The following is a 21,899-nucleotide window of genomic DNA, read 5'->3' as shown; positions in this document are numbered from 1 at the left end:
AAAACTTACCCTCTCCTAAAAACTACCCCACCCTGTCCTCAAAACAACCCAGACCCCCACCCTGAACCCCAAGACCAACCCTACCCTGTCCTGAAAACGACTCCAACCCCCAGGCCCTAAACCCTAATATCTACTCTGTCCTAAAAACTCCCCCACCCTATCCTAAAAACTATCCCAACCCAATGCCCCCACCCTGAGCCCTAAAACTTGCCCCACCCTGTCCTAAAAACAACCCGACCCACTGCCCTGAACCCTAAAACCTTCCCTGCCCTGTCCTAAAAACTACCCTGACACCCCACCCTAAAACCCACCCTGTCTAAAAACTCCCCCACTCTGTCGTAAAAACTACCCCAACTCCCTGCTCCAAACCCTAAAACCTACCCCACCCTGTCCTAAAAACTACCCAACCCCTACCCCTGCCCTGAACCCTAAAACCTACCCTGCCCGGTCCTAAAAACTACCATGACCCCTGACCTGAAAACTAAAACCTACCCCGCCCTAACCCCTAAAACCTACCCTTCCCTGTCCCAAAAACTACCCTGACCCCACACCCCACTCTAAACCGTAAAACCTAGCCTACTTTGTCCTAAAAACTATCCCGCCCTGTCCTAAAAACTACCTAGAGCCCTGAACCCTAAAACCTACCCCCCCCTGTCCTACACACTCCCCCACCCTGAACCCCAATAACTATCCAGCCTGTCCTAAAAGCTACCCTGAACCCCGCCCCTCCCTAAATCCTAAAAGCTGCCCTACCCTGTCTTAAAACCTACCCTAAAAACTGCCCCAACTCCCTACCCTAAAACCTATCCATCCTGTCCCTAAAACTACCCACCCCTCCACCCTTACCCTAAAACCTTCCATCTCCTAAAAACTACCCCACCCGGTCTTAAAACTACCCCGCCCCTGCCCTAAACCCTAAAACCTACCCTGCTGTGTCCCAAACACAATCCCACCCTGTCCTAATAACAACCAGGACCCCCACCCGGAACCCTAAAACCTACCCTACCCTGTCCTAAAAACTACCTGACCCCCTGCCCCACCGTAAACCCTAAAACCTACTCTGCCCGGTCCTAAAATCTACCTGACCCCGCCCTGTCCGAAACCCTAAAACCTACCCTGTCCTGTCCTAAAATCTACCCTGCTCAGTCACAAAAACTAACCTGAACCCCCTCTCCCTAAACCCTAAAACCTACCCTGTCCTATAAACGACATAGCTGCCAAATTTTCTAAGCGCATGAATGATGAGTTGCTCCAGTAGTTTTTTTTCTTTGAATTCTGGTACTTGTAGTCTTGATTTATACCAGCATTAACAAGACTACAAAACATAGCTTTCAAAGAAAAAACCTGGACTGGAGCACCACCCCACAAACGGACCTGGAAAACTTGGCACGAGTGAAAAAATAATTATGGCCATTCCTCGAAAAAAATTGATTTTCTCTATGCCCTCATCTGCCCCATTCCGAAGGCTAACTCAGTGCTCCACTTTCAGGCTGCGTCCAACAAAAATAAACGAGACTACTTTCAGTCCTGCCAGTTTCGCTGTTGCACCTTTATGCACAATTTACAATGCTGTGTGTAAGAATGCGATCTACAGGAATGGAGTGACGTACTTTTCATGCCATTCTCTGAGAATAGGGTGACTGGAAGACCCCATGCCATTGACACACCTCTTTTCCAGGGTTTTGATTTAACATATCAGTGCATTTTAAGAGTTGTAGTCTTGGTTCATTTTAATTGATGTGGAAAAGCAAAGTCCTCGAATGGGAAAGAGGTGACCTGATGACATGGAGCCTTATGATCACCATATCTGACAAAGCATGCTGTACCAATATACTGCTAAATAAATGCATTGTGTTCCATGGACAGGTCGGCTCACGTAAAGCGATTATGTCATATGCAACACTCCGGTGCTCTCAGAGATCCCAGGTCCTTCCATGAGTAGCTCATGTCAGTCACAATTGTTTTCTGTGCAATCTGGTATTTGTAGTCGTTAATTGATAAAGCCATCAATAAGACTACAACTATCAGAATTTAAAAAAAGAAATTTGGAATGGATGCGTCCCACTGGGAGGGACCTCGGAAACCTGCCTGCTCTCGGCCATTTCATATAAGGGTTTTGAGCTTATGTTCATTTTCAGAGTTAAACGTAAAACTAAAAGTCCGAGAAAGCTACCTGCTATTGGCTAAAAAGCTGACCGTGCACTTAACGAATGGAGGCTCTTAGTAGCTGTGAGACAGGGCCGAAAAGAACATGATATTGGCCTGGAAAAACATTTACTTCACTTTTAAGTTAATTTGATGGCATGTCCTAGTTGAGCAACCAAAGGCGCACCTTAAATGAAAAAATCCAATGTACCAGGTGGGATTACATCTGTGTTTATATGCCATCCAAAATCTATAAAAGGGAGGAGGGGAAGTCTGTTTTCCTTCTCGATGCTTAAAGGAACAAGTTCAGATGCAGTAAACGTTAACCGGATCCAGGAGCAAACTAACGCAATGGTATCAAAGGGCAGGCTGCTTGCCACTAAAGTTGGCTTGTTGCTTGTCACCTTGTTCTACTTGGTGAGGGTGTCTCTAACATTTTAATACGTTTTTTCACGTTGTGCTAGATGATTTTGTCGAAAGTTAATTTGCATTTTGGGCATGCATCAGCTAATGGTAGAATATAGCATTGTTTGCGAATTAAGCGGATGCTCAAAAGAGGAAAGTAGCGGAATTTCCCAGCTTATCGCCTTCTCCTCCCTCTAAAAAATAAACAGTTTAAAATGTGATCGCTTACGCTGGCGCTGAATGTTTTTTTTTAAATATTTTTGAAGTGGCGGGTGACTGCTACTGATATATTTCAAAGCAGAGCAGTGTTAAACGGTTATATTGTCCCACCCAGCTTGGTTATATGGTGTGTATGAAAGCGTCGCGCTACTCGTCCTTTCAGTTATCTTGGTGCTAACTTAACCATGCTGTTTAGGCGCTGGAAGTAGGGGTGTTGTGTGGGGGAAAGGGGGCTGCACCACCCTATGGACAATCATGCTGAAGTTCGGAAGGTGAATGAGCAATAAAGATTCCTTTAATCTTCGTTTTCCTCATGCCCCATGCCCTGCACCTTCAGAGACAGAGGTCAAACGAGTGGCTATGTCTTCTGACAAATTGCCAATTAGTCTTTTATCGTGGAGATTGGTATTTACTTTTCATTCTCTGACTTCTAAATTAGAGGACTTTGCAAATTGAACTATCTGACAGGGAAATTAAAAGGAAAGGCTGTAGATTTTTTTTTCTTCTAACGCATAACATTTAAATACCTGTAAATTAACTGAACAAATATTTCAGGGTATATCAGTAGTTAGGTGGGCACAAGTAAAGCACATTTTTGCTATTAGAAGTGTCATGCAGAGTTTTTAACCAGATTGAAACAAAGCTAGACACTTGCTGAAACCAGTTTTCACACATCTTTTGTGCGCCATATATTTTTAACAGTAAAATTGAATATCAGTTCATATTGTGTTGCTATTTCAATGGAAAATGAGTGGGCAGAAAATAGCAGTGCAATACCACAAGTTGTTACAAGTTGGCTCATTTGCTTTATTTGTTCTTTCTGCAACTTTTGGATTTTTCACAATCCCTATGATTTCAGTGATGTAACACTAGTGGCAGCATCCCCATGTGAAAATTGTTCCAGCACCAAAGTCATGCTGCCAAATAGAAAATCTCCAAACTTTGTAATAGATTAAATTTGCTCTTCTTTATTCAGTTCATTCTCATTTAAACCACCAAACGTGTTTCACTCTCACAGGAGGATCATCAGGACTCTCGGACTCATCAGTTTGCATACTCATTACACAGCCAATAGTCTGCTTGAAAAACTCCTCCTGGCTAAAGACCTTATTAACAAACACACTCTTTGTGTCAGTTACCAAATGGGCAGATCATGAAACCTCAGTGTCATGGCCTCCACTATGTACAGCATCCATTGCACCGAATACATTTCAAACTGCTGTTTAGTCTACAACATATTTCTCGCTGGCCTAACTTGCTGTGTTCTTCTAGCAGCTCGGTCACGGCAGGTCTGGTCTTTAAACATTTTTATGGTCCCAGTTTCAATTTCCAGTGGGTCCACACAGCCTTTTATCATTGTTTAGTTGATAAAAATGAGTACTAATAAACATGCTACTCCGAGACAAGATGTCTTCTGGGTGAATGTTCACTCCATGAATACAAGTTGTGATCATTCAGACCTTCAGCCAATTTTTTCGAAATTTGACTGAAATCGATGATGCAGCATGTGTTGTGAAGGTTTTGGTAGTCCTCCAAGTAGTCGTCTTCACTGCAGCACGACCACGCAGATGGGGAAACAGCTTCTCTGTCATAGTGTGAGGCTGTTTTCCGCTACAGAAGTCTCATTGCACTTGAGTGACCCCACGTACTGGGTGACACGGAGGACCTTTCACTAACGTCTGACAGTACAGACGGTCCTTTGAAAAGCATGGTCAGATGCAGTCCCCTTGATTCTGTGACCAGTCAAACAACGCTTTTCCATGATGTTTTAGATGATCCCATTAAGAGACACGTATGATCTGGACTCTTCTTAAGGACCTGCTTCCTTTCAAAGAGTTTGTTCTCATGTTACCACTAGAATGAACATGCTTACTTTGAGGACCAGCCAAGATAACAAAATCCTAATAAAAGGCAGAAGTGATGCGATAGTTAATGTGTGTCAATTCAGTAAATAACTTAACAAGTCACATTTTACCAATGGAATGGGACCTATAATAACAGTATACTGCGACTTCAGAAAAAGTAGCAATGGCTTTGCCTGATCAACCCACACTAAAATGTTTGACAAAATAAATCTCTGCCTAGAATTCCCTAGGGGTGTGGAGGCACCTTTTTCTTTGTATTTCAATTATTTATATTTTTATATTGGCATAAACCTTACATTCAGAGGAATGCTATACTATTAATCATGTGTACAAAACATGTTACGAATTTTTTAGATGGCATCAATTTCCGGAAAATGTATGAGCTTGCAAGATAAAATGCTGGAGAATCGTTAAAAAAAGATTCTCATCCCGACAAAGAATGTATGAAAATAGTTTAAGCTCCTAACAGCTAACCACATGCCTAAAAGACGAGTGCTGGTGACAGGCAAGATATACCAAAACTAATCTGGCTTTTATGAGATAATAGGGGCCACTGATATTCCAGGATCTTCTGGGTTTGGACCGATTTATTTTGTGAGGCTAGTTAAGGTCAACTCAGTAAATTAATGAAATCGGATTGTGGAGACCATGGGATGATAATGGGGAAGTGTGCTAAGCATCTGGTTTTAATGGACTATCAAAAGACTGGATTCACCCCACACCAACCCTTCGCCCACACAAATGACAAAAAAAAAATCAGTGAACAATGCTCATCCATATTCAAAATAGAGCATGTCAAAAGATAACTAAAGTGATAAACACAAGAGCTATGGTGTAGCTCTAATCATCTACCAGTGGCTGGTGTGGTAAAGAATGGGAGCCCAAAATAACACAAGATAACCAGAAGATGAAATTAAAAGTGGGTGGTATTAAGCCAGTTGTGTCTCACCTCCCCAAGTAAGTGAGTGAGCATCCACCTACAGGAAGACCACTGTGCTCTGTCTGCTCTTATTACTGGTGAGGTCGTGGTCCTCCTTAAGATGTTATTTGGGAACAGGAGAAAATGGGTAGGTCCTCTCCTTTCACCACCCCTCACTGCAATGTAGGTGGTGGCGTCTCCCGAAGCTGATTTTCTGTGTTGTATTGAAAATCTAACTGGCGATAGAATATTTGATATCCATTGTGTTGAGTCATCTATTCACCGCAAGGAAGGCGCGTCTTGCATATTATACCACAGATATGAAGTCGGGGAAAAGAGTAGGAAGTGTTCAGGTATTCACATTTGTCTTAGTTTCTTAACCAGATGTAGCACTGCCTCGATTGCTGTAAATATAAACTGAGCAATGATGGCTTTAGATGCTGTGGTGTGGGAGTCAGTAATGCACACGTTCTGCAACTGGAAGTTCAGGAAACTTCAACGTGCTGTATGGTTCTGACAACAGATTCTCAATGAATTGCTCACCTTTCCTCATATCATTAAGATGCTGCACCTGGAGCGTGTTTCAAGGTCTTTAGTATTGGCTTTCCTCGCAGCAAGAATCTTTTTCATACACAGCATAGCTTATGATTTTGTGGTCCCATGGATGTCCCAATTCTCGTCTTGTGGGAGAAGAGACCATATCACAGGTTCACAGCTGCTAAATCAGGGTGCCCGCCTTAGTGCTAGTGTGTATGGTCCGGCTCCCTGGGTGCATCAGAAATTGCAGTCTGCCCTGGTCCCACCAACACAGTTGGGGTGCCAGATAACCAGCTGCATCCTATTTGAGGAGAGCAGTAGCCCACCACTGAGAACTGGGAGAGGATGCATTCAATGGAGGGGGTGCCAATCAGTACACACAGGCTAGAGATGACAAGAGTCGGCATGTTGGCCACCCCTCAAATCAAGGGATTCAAGATAGCTGCAAATGGTGCACAGGGTCACAGAAGTTCTGCGGTCACAGCAGCAATCAGAAATGTGGCCAAACACGCCCCTGCTGAAGATCAGCCCTCACCTATGTGGTTCACACTTGGAATTAGCAGCCAGAAGGTCAAAAGACTGCAGTTCATGAAACTGCATTACTGCATTTGGTCAGGGCCTGCTTACCAGGTCAGATAGTAGCACCAGAGTTCTGGAGAATTTCCAGAAGTGAACACTGCTGCAGAGGCCCTCAATGTTGGCGAGATGTTGAAGGATTCCCAGCAGAGTTTAAGTGCTTAAGTGTCTAACTCTGTGTTTAAGTAGCCCTCTTGTTTGTCAAACACCGCACCCCTGTACCTTCTGATCTGTATGTTCCAAGCTTTGCCAATAATTAATAGTTTGCATGACTAGAGGCCCGGTTTCTTTAGCTGTACTGTTACCATTGAGTAGTATGTTTTTTTGTATTAACTTAAGCTTTTTGAATCGCCATTTATTAGGTAACTATTTGCATAGTTTTCAGAACATTTTCAAAAGAGTTAAGACACATGTTCTGTCTAGACATTCTCAACTTCATTTCAAATGTGAGAATTGTGTCCTCTATAGCTAGACTCTGTTTGCAACATCACTTTTAGAGTGATTGGCTACCAAAGACTGATCTCGATGGCCTGATTCTGTGGTGTTAACATCTTTTCTCCAAATAATTTGTTTTAAGATTCAAGTGAACATTCAACCATCTAACTTTGCAGTTGAGTTCAGTCTGTAAATCATTGCATTTGCGCTTCTACCTCATTGGATTAGGATTCTAACCATGGTAACATAGGGCAAAGAAAACCGAGACCCTATTGTTCACATGCCACGTTACCTCATTTGAACACTGCAAAGCAATACAAATGTTATCTGGTGGCTCATACTAGGCATTTCTATATAGCTGGTTCTCCCGTAGCCATGAGTTTAGATTATGATGCAACTAAGTATTTGGAGTTGCTGCTGAGTAATCTGGCTGGGTGAAGGACTCTTGCAAGCAGTCGAGCAAGAAAAGATCCAAGGAGGAGTCTGAATAAAGGTAAAGGTCCTTTGGAGCAAAGGTGCTGCTGCTTGCCTTTTACCAGTAAGTGCAGTTCACTTTAGTCCGCTCCACAGTACATATTCTACTGCAGCATGCTTGTGAAGAGGCTGTGTGAGAAAAATAACTCTAAAGACATGGACTTCTGAAGAAACCTTCAAGTCCATAGGAGTGACGGCACAGCATGCCCACCTCAAGGGACAAGCAAAAGAAAGATCAAGATACTTGGACCCTGGAACATCATAGTGAGAGAGGCTGGGCTCAGTCTGCACCAAGCCATCAAGTGCTTTTCGCTCTAAGGTGGTAAGTCTAGTCCTCCATGAACAGGTGATGAACATCTTTCTAAGATGGTGTGATTCATATCACAATTTCAAGATCTTCACATAAAATAGGTTTGCATACAATGACTCTAAAAGTTATTTTGCATGGACCCAGTCCATCTAGATGTTGGACCACCCTATTGAAGAAGTACATGATGACATCTTACACCAGATCATTTGTCTTGGGAAATTTCAGTCCTTCAGCTCACCAGCCATACTTTATTCCATCTAGGGGTTTAGAAAGGGGGTTAAAAAGTGAACCGCTCAAGACCAACTATTTTGAGATCTGGGCCCCTTTATCACCAACTCCTCACTATTACACCATCCTTTCATTTTATTGCAAGCAGACACTTGATCTATGGTTAAAGTATGCCAACCACAGTACAGGCTTCGACCAATCACCTTCACCAAGCTTCACCACATAGTTGTTGTTGTGTTAAGTGAATTTGTAGAGCGCAACTTATCATCCATGAGGATCAGGTGCTACAGCAGTGGTGTAGGCCCAGTGGAACTCCTAGTTGAACAGCATGTCAGTTTCTTTCAGAAGTGGAGTAGAGAGGTGGAGGTCCTGATGCATTGGGGACAGTCATTCCAGGTCTTGGCGATGATGTAGGAAAAGAATTGGCCTCCTGTTTTGCTTCTGCAAATGAGGGATACGTGTGAGGAAGAGAGGCTAAGTAGCGTTGTCTGGATAGTAGAAGAAAAGACAGTGGATGAGATAGGCAGGTCTGGCGTTGTGGCTGCTTTGTAAGTGTGGATGAGCAGGTTGGTTGGGTCCGAGGGTGAGAGTCCAGTTTGCTTCCTTTATCTTTTTCTAGCTGCGTCTGAAGTTGGTGTCTTGCTTTGATATTGTGGAAAGGGGTGTGTTGATGTGAAAGTGTAGAGTGGAGCTGTCAGTCCAGGTGAGCTGGGTTGAGGTGGCTGAAGGTAGCTTTGTTGCTAGCTGTAAAGATCGGGTCGAGGGTGTGGTCTGTGTTGTCTGGCCTTGGATGCATTGGGTGAGTTCGAGGAGTACGATGTCGGCGCTCTAGAAGGGTAGTGGAGTTGGGGTCTGTTGGGTTGTCGAGGTGAAAGTTGAGGTCACCGAGCAATAAGAAGTTTTTGAAGCAGATGGTGTTGGAGGCAATGAAGTTGGTGAAAAGGTTGCTGAAGGTGGTGTGCACGGTCATAGAGGTCAGTAGGCATGGGTGCCTTTGGTGGTGGTGCTGTACTGACTTGTAGTCAGAAGTGGATGTGCTCCATGAATGCCATGTGTTTGTCAGTAGAGGTGGTGCAGATGATTGCCTCTCTTTGGATGATGGTGAGGCCACCTCTGGCATTGTGGGACTTGTCCTGCCAGTCTTTCTGTAGCCCGACAGGGTGCCATGGTGATGGCTGAGGTGGATGAGGGCTTGAGTAAAATTTCTGTGAGAAAAACAATGTCGGGATTGCATGTCGATGAGGTCCCACACGTTGGTGGTGTTTTTGCAGAGAGATCTGGTGTTGAGTAGCATGCATGTAAGGCAGAATGAGGCGTGTGTGGTGAATGGTGTAGATGAGTTACTGGACAAGTGGCATTGAGCGCATGGGAATCATCCTGCCATGGAGTGAGGTTTGGTGCTATTTCTATTTAACGGAAATTGAGAGCAAGAACTGTGACTTGATGGACTAAGTTTTCTTTTGGGGTGTTGGAGTGACTTTAAGCTGAATCCTCAAGTGAATTATTTTTAATTATTTGTGAAATTTAGCTTCCTGTTGTGTTTAACATTGCCCATTATTTAGGAATGTACAATAGAAAACGGTATGGTAAAAGGCCACACTAGATTCTCCATCTGCACCACAGTTTTGAGCCACTCCTAAAAGTGTTTTGCCCTGCCCTATTTTTAGGTTTTGGGTGTATTTTCACCTGAATAAATGATCAATAATATGTATTCTCTTAAATGATTCATGCAGTGGCTGCTTAACGCTAATGTTTTTCTAACTGGAAGATTGTCTACAAAGATTTACTTTACATGTTTTGCTCTTAATTATATTCAACTTGTATCATGTGATCTAGGTGACTGGCATTGTGTTGATGGGTCTAGGAGTGGTCAGCCAAATTAAACTATTCGATATTAATATAGTCATGGATGATGGGTGGTCAGGGGCCCCTCTGGCCCTCTCTGCTGTGGGCTTCCTGATTTTCACGATGTCAACTTTCGGAGCAGTGGCCATTTTCAAAGAACATCAAGGAATGATACGGGCGGTAAGGTCAATATTTGTTTTCTTCTGCTATAATGAAGTGAGTCGTACATGTCTTTATTATTTTGCGCTTCAATTTGTAAATTCCAATTTCTGACTTGGAGTATATAGAGAGTCATCCAGAATTAAATGAAAATGTCCTTTCTAAGGGCGTACTGCAACTTGCTTTTGCCCATTTTAAAGGTAAATTCCGCCCCCCCCCCCCCCCCCAACCACTACATCGATGCCCCTACATCAATGTAACAACTACATTAGCAGCCATAATGGAGATTACTATTGACTTGGATGGGTAAAACTATCATTTTTTAGGGCAATTTGAGTTGAAATACTTTAATAACATTAAGACGGATGAGGTAAACAAATGTATAATGTTTAACAATTTTAAATTGGGTTACAGCATTTGGGTTGGGTTAAGGATAATTAAAATTCTATTAAAATTAGAAAACTGGCTAGCGTGTTGGTCACAGTAAGAAAAAATTATTTAAGATAAGATTTGGGGTTTCTAATATGATTGGGATAAAAAAAATCAATGCCAAGTAATGTGTTGTAGATATTGTTGGTATAAGAATAATGTTAAATATAACTAATTACATTTAACTTAATGGAGGGGCTATGGGTAGTATTAGAGATAGGTTAGGACAAATTCATGTAATTAACTTTACTAGGAATTAAGGATTTTGATTACTTTTAGACATAGGTTATATAATAGATATACATTTATCCAAAATTCTTTATTTCAAATATGTAGATGTTGTACACTGATTGTGGTGTGGTTGAGGCAGAAACTAAATACAGAAAAAACTTATATGTAGCAGCATTGATGTAGTTGTACCTTGCAATAGTAATAAGCCTGTTGCAGTCAGATTCATCTCAGTGGTGGATCTCGCCACAAATGAATACTGCTATTACAAATTATTTGGTTCAAATGAATAAAAATAAGATTTAATGCACATTGAGTTAGTGCCTTTCCCTTAATGATAAAAATAATTAAAAATGCATTGTTGAAGGAAATAACCTAATATTGCAGTACCTGGAGAATGAGATAACAGGACCATGTTATTTTTGTGGGGTAAAAATAACAGATTACTCTCTGGATGGAAAATGCTATTTGTATTTCGAAAATTAGATTTTGTACTCTAACCACTCCAATGAAGGCATTGTACACAAAGTATTCCCTCATGTGAAATAATATAAATCACATGTTGTGTTAAAAGCAGACTAGCACACCACTGGAATAAGATACTAAGGAATGCTGGACTTTATCAGCTTATGTATCCCATCACTGCTGCAATATTTACATTTTACCTGGATGGGCCTAAGTTAATTTACTTACTCATCCCTCGTATATGGTACCTGGAGTATCCAGTGCCTCTCAGTTATTATCCCTCATGGGCTGCAACACTTATTGTTCCACCCTGAGTGTGCCAAAGAAACCCGTCTCCCTACCTGCCATTGCACACTAGTGGATCAGGTTTAAACTACTAACTTGCAGTTTAAACTAATGACAGTCCAGACCTTCCCTTTTAATATGTTACCCCTACGGTAGGCCTGTTGAGCCCTAAAGTCGGATGCTCTATATTAAAAAGTATGATTTTTAGTTTTATGTCCTAATACTAAAAATAAAAACCAAATTGATTATACTGTAAAGACTAGTATACCTCTTGGTAAGTACAGGGTTAAACACAGACAACTCAGCTGTGCTAACGTCGCATTGGGATTACTAAAGTTGGTACTTATAGGTATCAAAAGAATTGTTACATAAAATGCGACTTTGAGGCCCAAGTCAAATTTAATATTTCTTTTGAGTATAAGAAACCTTTACAAAGTTGCCACTCTGTTGCCCCTGGTTTACAGTGGCCATTTACAGTTGCTGACCATGAGGCAGCCTCTTGTCCTCTTGGGAAGAGGTGTCGCCAACTCCAGGAAAGGACACAATAGAGGCCTGCCATCTGAAGAGGTGTCATTTCTCCCTTGCAGGAAACTGCACTGGATGTGAGCTCAAAAGGCAAGCATCAAAAGGGAAGCTGCCATTGAAGGGCATATGGTGGAGACACACGAGGGACTGAACTTTTTTTGTTCTGGTAGGCAGGTTAGCATTGGGGGCAGAGGAAAAAAAGTTGCCAAATCAGTTTTCCTCTAGACATGGAGCCCTCACCTAACCATACCTCTAGGGTGGGCTATCAAGCTCCAGATACCGAGAGAAGGGTTCTGCCATCTTGGGAGTGGGCAGAATATTGCACTTTGGGATGGGTAGATGCCTCACACTGCAGGAAGTTGTCATGAGGCAGAAGGGGACCTCGTAGCCGATTGGGTAGTTGATGCATCCCACAAGGGCTAGTTGTGGGCATGAAAGTGGTACCCCTGGAACCCAGTCCTCTGATCATGTCTGTCCTGGAAAGAGGACCTAAGCAGTTCCTTGCTGTTTCCCAGAACTGTCAAATGGAGGCTGCACCAAAGACCGTATTGCACCTGCTGCTCTCAGGCCACCAAAAGAGGACTCTGCAAGCTCAAACACTCAAAAATTGCACCAGAGTCTGCTGGACCCAGGAAAGTCATCAAAGTGCAGTTTGGTCACAGAAGATGGACACTAGCCACAGTCAAGGGAATCGCTGGTCTCCTGTGACAGGAGACCAGCAGACTAGTGGCAAGTGGCTTTTGGATGGAATTCACTGGAATTTGAGGGACATCGCCCTCTTTGGCCACAGTCACTCCACCATGTTTGTGGACCAAGGAGTGCCCCACAAAACCCCGTCAACCAGATCAGCACCCTCCGCATCCTTTTGATCAGGACCACTTGACTATGGTGGCTTACCCACAGACCTTGGAATTGGCCTGGAGATGGCTTTGGCTGCAAGATAACTGTCCTACTAAGCAATATTGGCCACCCCAGACTTGCTACCTATCGGAGTTGGTCACCCAAGGCGAGCTGGAGTAGTTGAACACATTTTTACAAAACTTTCAAAGTAACCGCTAACCAACTTAGTTGCCAATGTTCATTAGCATTTTGAGTTAAAAGCATTGCTTTAGTTTGCTTAATTTATACTATGAAATCCTCAAGTGGATTTTGTTAAGTTTAGTGTCTAAAAATTAAGAAAATAACTATTTTAATAAATTCGTTTTTAATATTCTATGCCACCTTTTTGGTACTTTTAAATGCATTCCATTTGTTCTTTTGTTCGAGCCTAAAAGCTCGAAGCCACAGTACCCCAGGAATGAGCTGAAATTTCACAACCACACCATATAATAAACCACTTTCCTCATAACCTCCATATGAGGAAATTGTGCTTTGTCATAGCAAAAACAATGACCAATAACAAAACTGTAGACATGATTTTATACATACTCCAAAATCCTAAATCATTTAAAATTATATTTAAAACAAGCAAATGCCTTATGGTACAGGTGTGCCCTATTAGATAGTTTCAGTATTAAAAAAATAAAATGCTGATCCAAATTAGCTTGTTATTCTACATGTAGCAGTTCGCTCCCAATATTAAGTAGAAATTGGCTGATGTGACTTTAGAGCTAAAGAATGATTAAATGTTGCTTAGGTTTATCTTGCATTTTTTTGCTTTACTGTTGTCTTTATCAAGTATTAATGTTTTTAACTATTACCAGAAATTAATTTTGTTTCTTTATACTAGTTCACTGTGATGCTGGCCATTGTTTTCTTGACTGAAATTCTTGTTGGTTTATCAGCCTTTGTTTTAAGAGATAAGGTAAGTACATTATGCCATGTATTTTTTGTTTTTTTAAACTGTCATTGTGCACTTTTCTGGGTGAGATGGCTACAATTTCATGAGTGGTGAACCTAGAGGGAGGGAGAAAGAAATGATTGTTAATTCACTCTACGGTAAAGGTTCAATATGTACCAGTTGTATGACTGTAGAACGATCTTGCTTTTTTTAGGTCAGTGGGAGACTGTTTGGTGTTTCGCTTGTGTGCCTGGATTAGGATCACAAGCATTCTTGATCTTCCTGTAGAAAGTTTTCTAGACTCTTAATTTTTCAATAATATTACTTAAGCTACCGCTGTTGTGTTCTGCGCAGCTGACTGTTTACTGCCCTGGCTTGGTGTCCTATTTCAGGCTGCACCATAATTACTGCTACAGATGAATAATGTTCCTTTTATCAAATATATCTGGAAAATGGTGCAGTAAAATAAATAATTGTGGCCACATTTTAAACAATAATACTCTGCGAGGAGTGTGGGAAAATCTTCCCAATTTGCAGAAGCAGCAGGCCTGTTTACTCAGTTTTTGTGCCATATGGTGCTGATATTAGAAAGGTTTCTAAGGCTGTCTTTACCTCCCAGTTTAGCCTGTGTGAAAGGCAAGGCATGGTTCCTAAACTGAAACATGTCAAGGGATTTGTTGTGGTTCGATATCTTAAATTCTTTTTACAATATTACCACAATCCACTACTGTGTCTAGAATTTAGGATGCTGGACGATAAATTCGATTGCCTCATTCTTTTCTTTTTACATACACCACTGTGTGACTCCTACCTTTGTGATAGCCATGCCTGTCGCCGAGGGAAGGTTGCTGGGTCTGTAGGATTAGTAGTGAGACTGTTGGATTGGCTCACTGAGTTGAAGGATTGGTGTTGAAATTAGGAATGGACTGCTGGTCTCAGAATTTAATCCTTGGGTCTGTGGTTGGCAGTAAGTTTGCACTCTGTCCAAGCAGGACTCACTCTAGTCAGGGCACGGCAGATACACACTTACATTAACCCCTGCTCGCCCCCTTGGTACCTTGGCACAAGCAGTCAGGTTTGTCTCAAAGGCAATATGTAAAGTATTTGCACCAAAACGCACACTGGAATACAGTTTAAATACTACAAAATGGACACCACACCAGTGTAGGAAAATAGCCAATATTTATCTAAATCGCACAGGAACAAAATGACAAAGATCATAGATACACAAGTCAAGTTATGAATTTTTAAAGTAAAAAGAGTCTTACTCCATAGAAAACAATGGCAGCGTTGTTACACAAAGTACCTGGTTCGCGTCAAAAATAAAGCTGCACAGGCGAGCAAGTGTTGGAAAAGTCGGCAATGCATTGACTTCTTACTCGCAAGTCAGGCCGTGCGTTCTTTCTTTGCCAGTTGGGTAGGCGATATGTCACTTTTCTCTCCCGCAAGAGAGTGATGCATTGATTTCCGGATGGGGCACCTCAGATCCGGGCAGGTTCACGATGATTCTGACCTCCAGCGATGATGCGTGTGAAAACCAGCTGCACAGTGATTGAAAAAATGTGCTACAAGGGGTTCTGTCATTTTTACCTCCGCATTGCAGGTGGTGTCTAAATGTTCCCTGCATGACTTCCTGTGCAAGGATTTCAGTCCTTTTTTCTACCAGCTTCACTGTTCAAGGGCCTAGGGACAGGATGGGGCACCACTTGGCAGGGCAGGAGCCTCAGCAGAGCGTCCAGATGCTGCCAGAGGAAGTCTTTGATGGCCCTGAGACTTCAAAACAGGAGGCAAGCTCAGTCTAAGCTTTTGGAGACACTTCACAAGCAGGAATTTACCACAAAATCCAGTCTTTGTCTGCTTTCAGGCAAAAGTAGCAACTGCAGGCTAACCCAGCAAAGCACACTCACCCGGGCAATACTCCTCCTCCAGCTCTTCTTCTTGGCAGAGGTTCCTCTTGGGTTCAGAAGTAATCTGAAAATCTGGGGGTTTGGGTCCATTACTTATACCCCTTCATGCCTTTTAAGTAGGCAAACTTCAAAGGAAAGTCTGTTGTTCACAAGATCTTGCCTTGCCCAAGCCTGGCTCCAGACTCACACCAGGGAGTTGGAGACTACATTGTGTGATGGCAGGCATAGGCGTAAGTGACCACTCCTCCCTCCTCTGTAGCCCAGATGGCCCCTCTAGACAGGATTTGTGTCACTGTCTAGATCAGTGGTCTTCAAACTTTTTAATGCCGCGCCCCCCCAATTGAAAAATAAAAATCATTGGGCCCCCCCTCAGAATTTTTCACATTTATTTTAGAAAGATGGCAATGTTTAAATAGGTCTAAACCTACTTAAACATTGCAGTTAAGTATTGTTACCTTTTTAAAACTGCAATAACATGCTTTTGCTTAAAACAAAGGCATGTTATCTATATAATATTTCTTTTGGCCGGAGTTTGGCGCCCCCCCTGGGATCACTTGTGGCCCCCCAAAGGGGGCCCGCCCCCCAGTTTGAAGACGTCTGGTCTAGAGGGATTCGCAAACAGCCCGACTGTCAGACCCAGACAGGGAATACTCAAGCAGGCAGAGTCACAAAATAGTTTAAGCAAGAAAATGCCCACTTTCTAAAAGTGCCATTTTCAAACTGACAATCTAAAAACCAACTTTACCAAAAGATGTATTTTTAAATTGTGAGTTCAGAAACTACACTTAAAAGATATTTAAAGGCTGCCCTCATGTTAATCTGAGAGAGGTAGGCCTTGCAACAGTAAAAACTGAATTTGGCAGTATTTCACTGTTAAGACATGTAAAACACATCAGTACATGTCCCAACTTTAACATACAGTGCATCCTGCCCATGGGGCTACCTAGGGCCTACCTTAGGGATGCCTTACATGTATAAAAAGGGAAGGTTTAGGCTTGGAAAATGGGTACGCTTGCCAAGCTGAATTGACAGTTTAAAAACTGCACACACACACACTCTGCAGTGGCAGGTCTAAGCCATGTTTTCAGTGCTACCCCTGTGGGTTGCACAACCAGTGCTGAAGGCCCGCTAGTAGCATTTGGTTTACTGGCCCTGGGCACCTCTAGGGCACATAACTAGGGACTCACTAGTAAATCAGTTGTGCCAATCATGTAAAAGCCAATAACGCATACATTTTGCACAGGAAGCACTTGCACTGTAGCACTGGTCAGCAGTGGTAAAGTGCCCAGAGTAACAAAACCAGCAAAAACAGATTCCAGCACACAGTCAAAACATGGGCAGCAGAGGCAAAAAAGACAGGGAGACCACGCCAAGGATGCCAGGTCTAACACCTGCCCCCATCCCCCCCCAGCCGAAAGTTGAGAGAATTACCCAACCTCATGGGAGTTTTCATCACTAAGGCAGAATACTCTGGACAAACCATCAGCATTGGCATGTTCTGTTCCAGGGCAATGTTCTTCTGTAAAATCCATTCTCTGTAGGAAGATAGACCACCTCAACAGGTTTGGGTTCTCACCCCTCATCTGAATTAGCCATCTGAGGGGCCTGTGGTCTGTGTGAACCCAGAAGTGAGTCCCAAAAAAGTATGGCCTTAGCTTCTTCAGCACTAAGGCCACAGCAAAAGCTTCACCCTCAATTGCACTCCACCTATGTTCCTGGGGAAGTAACCTCCTACTAATGAAGGCTAAAGGCTGGTCTAGGCCCTCTTCATTTAGCTGTGCTAGTACTGCTCCCACACCATGCTCTGAAGAATCAGTCTGCATGACACATTCCTTAGAGAAGTCAGGTGCCTTCAGCATGGGTGCCATGCACATGCCTACCTTCAGGGCATCAAAAGCTGTTTGACAATCCTCAGTCCACATCACTTTCTTTCATGTTGCTTGGAAGTTAACTCAGTTAAGGGAGCATAGAGGTCTCACCTTGCAACTGCCCACCTGGTGTCCCAAAAAGACAACAGAACCCTGCCCTACTTGGCACTTGCTAGCCTTCAGAGTGAAGCCTGCCATCTGCTGGGCCTCTACCCCTTAATAGAGGTGCTGCAAGTGTTCCTCCCAAGTGGAGCTGAACACAAACGTGTCATCTGGATAGGCTGCACTGAAATTCTTCAATCCAGCCAACACTTGGTTAACCAGCCTCTGAAAGGTGGCAGGGGCATTTATCAGCCCAAAGGGCATCACCCTAAACTGGTGGTGCCCATCTGGAGTAGAAAACACACACCTCACCTTAACCCCCGCAGTCAGAGCAATCTGCCAATATCCACAGGTCCTATCAAAAGTACTTAGATATTTGGCAGCCCCTAACCGATCAATGAGCTCATCAGCTTGGGGGATGGGGGTACGCATCAGTATTCATGACTGCATTGAGTCCCCGGTAATCCACACAGAACCTGAGTTCTGGAGTGGCACCAGGAGCAGCAGCTTTTGGGACTAAAACCACAGGGCTACTGGAAAACTCAACCTCAAGAGCTAATATTTTGGATAACTCATGCTTAATGCTGGCTCTGTCAGTCACCCTGTAAATTTTATGCTTCACAGGTGGACTGTCCCCAGTGTCCACATCATTGGTGCACAGATGAGTGACCCCTGGGGTCAAGGAGAACAAGGAGGCAAACTATCCCAGCACCTGGCGACAGTTCCTCTGTTGCTCTGAGGTCAGTGAGTGGGAGAGGCTCACACCCTCTGTGGACCCATCCTTCTGGGAAGACAGGAGGTCAGGAAGCGTCTCACTCTCTTCCTCCACCCTCATCTGTTGCTAGGAGCATGGTCCACTGAGATGTCTCAAAGTGAGGCTTGAGACGGTTCATGTGCAGGACCCTTAAAGGGTTCCTTGGATTCTGCAAGCTCACCAGATAGGTGACATCACTCTTGCGCTCCACCATCTTAAAAGGCCCAGGCCACTTATCTTTCAGTGCGAGGCTCCACTGGGGCCATTACCCACACTTTCTGGCTAGGCTGAAACTCAGGCCTTAGTGGCATTCTGGCCATACCACGGGTTCATAACTCTGGCTTGCTTCCAGGTTCTCTTGAGCGAGCTTCCTGAAGCGGGCAGTCTGGTTCCTAAAAGCCAGCATGTAACTGAATATATCCTGGGGGTGCTTATTGGAGGCCTTCTCCAATCCTTCACTAAAATGACATAAATATAGCTGCACGGGTGAGTGTGCATTTTAAAAACTCAGCGATGGGTTGATTCCTCCAGTAGACTTGTTAAAGGGGATAACACTGAACTCAACTCTTTAAAATTGCACTCTCTCAACAGCTTCTCTTACTAGACATGGTGCATCTAGAAGAAAAGGCTGTTCTTCCTGGGTAGTCAAGATTGCTTTGCATTTTAAGAGCCATTCTGAGATTCTGATGGGCTACCAGTTAAGGTATAGCCTTATTCCACATGAAAATGTGTCATTTCTTAAGTGTTAAGAGCCAGAAGAACCATTTTGTGGGAAGCAGAAGATCTGACAATGTGTTACTTAGTCAATGCTGCATTTGTTTTCCAAACATTGCACAGTCCGGTGTATACTATAATACTGCAAGGCGTACTCTGTGTTAGACCTGGCATCCTTGGCTTTACACCTGATATCCTTGGCATGGTGTCCCCTGTCTTTTTTTTTTGTGCCTCTGCTTCCCATGTTTTGAATGTTTGTTACTCTGGGCACTTTACCACTGCTGACCAAATCTAAAGTGCAAGTGCTTCCTGTGTAAAATTTGTGTTATTGGCTTTTCCATGCTTGGCACATTTGATTTACCAGTAAGCCCCTATTACAGGGCACTATTTGTGCCCAGGACCTGTAAATCAAATGCTACTAGCAGGCCTGCAAAACTGATTGTGACACCCACATGAGGAGCCCTGTAAACATGTCTCAGACCTGCCACTGCAGTGTCTGTGTGGGCATTTTTAAACTGCCTCTTCGACCCGGCAAGTGTATCCACTTGCTAGGCCCAAAACCTCCCTTTTACTACATGTAAGGCATCCCTAAAGTAGGCCCAAGGCAGCCTCATGGGCAGGGTGCTGTGTTTATAAAAGGTAGGCCATGTACTGGGGTGTTTTACATGTCCTGATAGTGAAATATTGCTAAATTGATATATCTTTTTTTTTTTACTATTGCAAGGCAATCTGTCCCATAGGATAATATGGGGATTGCCTTGAAATATCTTAAGTGTAATTTTTCCATTGGGAGCAGATAGAGATTTGGAGGTTGGGGTCTCTGAACTTCTAATTTTAAAATATAAGCTTTAATGAGGTTGGTTTTTGAATTGTACGTTTGAAAATGCCACTTTTAGAAAGTGGCCATTTTCTTGCTTAACCATTCTGTGCCTCTGCCTGTCCTTAGAATACACATCTGGGTCAGGATGACAGTTGGGCTGTTTGGGAATTCACTTTAGTCTGTCACACAAGGAGCAGGGGTGTGCCCTGCATTCCCTGATGGGTCTTCCTGAGCTAGAGTGGTGGGAGGAGCTGACACTTGGACCTGACTAGGGCTGTGCCTGTCCTCACAAAGCAGTCCCCAACCCCCTGTAGTGTGTCTGGGGGTTATCCCAGGGAAAGGCAGGGTCTTGTGCTCTACAAGGACATCTCTCTGAAGTTTGCTTACTTCGATGACAGAAATAGGTATAAGTACTGGACCTCTGACTCCACAGTGTTAGAATCCTTCTGGACTGATGACATTCTGCCAGGAAGAACAGCTGGATGCTTAGGAGGGAATGCCACTCTGTCTGTTGCTTTGTTGTGCGGCTGCTGCTTTCTGCTTCTGTCCTGGGAGTGAACAGACTATACTTTGTTTTCTACATCCTACTTCCAAAGGTTCTCAAAGGGCTTGGACTGAGCATACCTCCTGTTAAGAAGTCTCAGGGACATCAGACTTCATCTGCCAGTGCCTGGACACTTCTGATGAGTCCTGACTTGCCAAGTGGTGCCAAATTAAGTGGGAAGTGGTTTCCTGAGGAAGAAAGTCTGCTCATTGGCTCGCCACGGCTGAAGAATCGACGCAGATCCTGCCTTGCGGTGGAAGGATTGATGCGGCGCCTGTAGTACCAATGCAGCGCCTGTTCCACTATGGCTCTATCACTCCTGTGCATCTGGATTTTCCCAGGCATTGTCCCTGGGCATAATTTTCGCATTAACTCTCCACTGCAGCAAGTAACAGAGGCTGCGTGACCGGAAACAGATGCATCACCTCTCCTGCTAATAAAGAACCGAAGCATCACCTCTTCTGCGAGGACAGAATCGACACATCACCAGTCCTGTGCATTAATGAACCGATGCATCACTTTGTTTTCCGATGCCTCACCTCTTCTGTGCCCTGCGTTGTCTTTGGCACTTCCCAGGTACTGTGTTAAAAAGCGGCAAACATTGATTCGCCTGGATTAAGACACTTTGCAGCTTTTCAAAAGTTATATCTTTGCTTGCGTATGTTGGATGTTTGTAAATTTGGTCTTCAGATAAATATTGGTTATTTTTCTAAAGTGGTGTGAAGTCCTTTTGTAGTGTTTTAACGGTTACTGTTTGTGTGTGTTCATACAAATACTTTACACATGCCTCTGAGATAAGCCGGACTGCTTGTGCCAAGCTACCAATGGGATGAGAAGGGTTTATCTTAGCTGTGTGGCTCCCTTATCCTGACTAGAGTGAGGGTCCCTACTTGGACCAGGTGCAAACCACTGCCAACCAGAGACCCCATTTCTAACAGTATATTTGTGTGTTTGAGTTGTTGTATGTTTGTTTACATGTGATTGAGCTACTTGTCTGCTGGAGTGGGTGCCTGCAAAGATGTGAGTGTGCTTGGGATTGGTGTGGGAGCTAGGATTTAGAATGCGGAAGGAACCTGAGGTAAGGCGGGAGAGTGGGCAGAATGAGAGGCTGGGGTGAGTGAGGAGGCTATTTTTGAGGGCGCTCTCTACATGCCAGCCATTGAACTGTGAATGGCATCTGGAAATTCAACCATTTGTTTCATTTGGCAGCTTAGCCCCTGGATGACATTCACTATCGCAGCCTGGCCTACAGAGATGCTGCGTAAGAGGTAAGTTGCCTCCTCACTATGTGCTGCAGGGGTGTAGGAAAGTACCATATTTCTTGGCATGTTACCCCCAGTTTCTACCTGTAAGTCAGTGTG

The 21,899-nt window shown here is 43.6% G+C and overlaps 1 protein-coding gene across 1 annotated transcript in view; it reads left to right on the top strand.

Moving 5' to 3' along the window:
• The first annotated feature begins 2,433 nt into the window (after positions 1-2,433).
• Positions 2,434-21,899, top strand: part of LOC138283574 (CD63 antigen-like) — a 45,773-nt gene continuing 26,307 nt past the window's right edge. The window contains exons 1-3 of the mRNA XM_069221512.1: positions 2,434-2,562; positions 9,950-10,138; positions 13,779-13,853. Coding sequence (XP_069077613.1) covers positions 2,434-2,562; positions 9,950-10,138; positions 13,779-13,853 — 393 coding nt within the window. The remainder of the gene's footprint in view (positions 2,563-9,949; positions 10,139-13,778; positions 13,854-21,899) is intronic.

Source organism: Pleurodeles waltl, chromosome 3_1 (assembly GCF_031143425.1).
Source record: "Pleurodeles waltl isolate 20211129_DDA chromosome 3_1, aPleWal1.hap1.20221129, whole genome shotgun sequence".
Taxonomy (NCBI): Eukaryota; Metazoa; Chordata; class Amphibia; order Caudata; family Salamandridae; genus Pleurodeles; species Pleurodeles waltl.
Note: the sequence above shows the minus strand (reverse complement) of the source record. Positions and strands in the feature narration are given on the sequence as shown.